The sequence below is a fragment of the Sinocyclocheilus grahami genome, unplaced genomic scaffold (assembly GCF_001515645.1).
Source record: "Sinocyclocheilus grahami isolate Dianchi unplaced genomic scaffold, SAMN03320097.WGS_v1.1 scaffold1000.1, whole genome shotgun sequence".
NCBI lineage: Eukaryota > Metazoa > Chordata > Actinopteri > Cypriniformes > Cyprinidae > Sinocyclocheilus > Sinocyclocheilus grahami.
The window spans coordinates 75,187-75,628 of NW_015506179.1; the positions used below are offsets into that span (position 1 = coordinate 75,187).

At 45.7% G+C, this 442-nt stretch overlaps 1 protein-coding gene across 1 annotated transcript in view; it reads right to left on the bottom strand.

The window, feature by feature from the left end:
• The window catches only part of magi1a (membrane associated guanylate kinase, WW and PDZ domain containing 1a), a 150,506-nt gene that overhangs the window by 6,750 nt on the left and 143,314 nt on the right, over positions 1–442 (bottom strand). The window contains exon 18 of the mRNA XM_016250642.1: positions 51–138. Coding sequence (XP_016106128.1) covers positions 51–138 — 88 coding nt within the window. The remainder of the gene's footprint in view (positions 1–50; positions 139–442) is intronic.

Consider the following 442-nt stretch of genomic DNA (forward strand, 5'->3'; position numbering starts at 1 on the left):
TGTGAGAGAGTGTGTGTGTGTGAGAGAGTGTGTGTGTGTGTGTGTTTCACCTGGGCTCTGTGTTGCTCTGAGGTGTGTGTGTAGTGGTTATGGTGGCGATCTTCTCTGCATTGGTCAGTAGTGAAGCATTTGATGTCTCTGTTCGGTCAGAGAGAAAGACAGTTGCAATGTTTTAAAAGCACTGCTAAATCACACAGAAAATGCATGAAATGCAGCTACAGGCGGCAGTCATCGGGGTCCAAGCACGTGTGGAGAACATGACCAAACAGACAACTCTGAAGGGAAAGATCCTGTAGATTCATCTGAACTGTTGACCAATTTCTGCTCTTTCACGCAGCTGCACAGTTCGAAGCGTTTGTACATTTACAGTGCCGCCTCGCATCAGAAGCCAACATTTGATGGGTTTTCAGATTGTTCCAATGTGAAAAAACTGCTAGGTTTT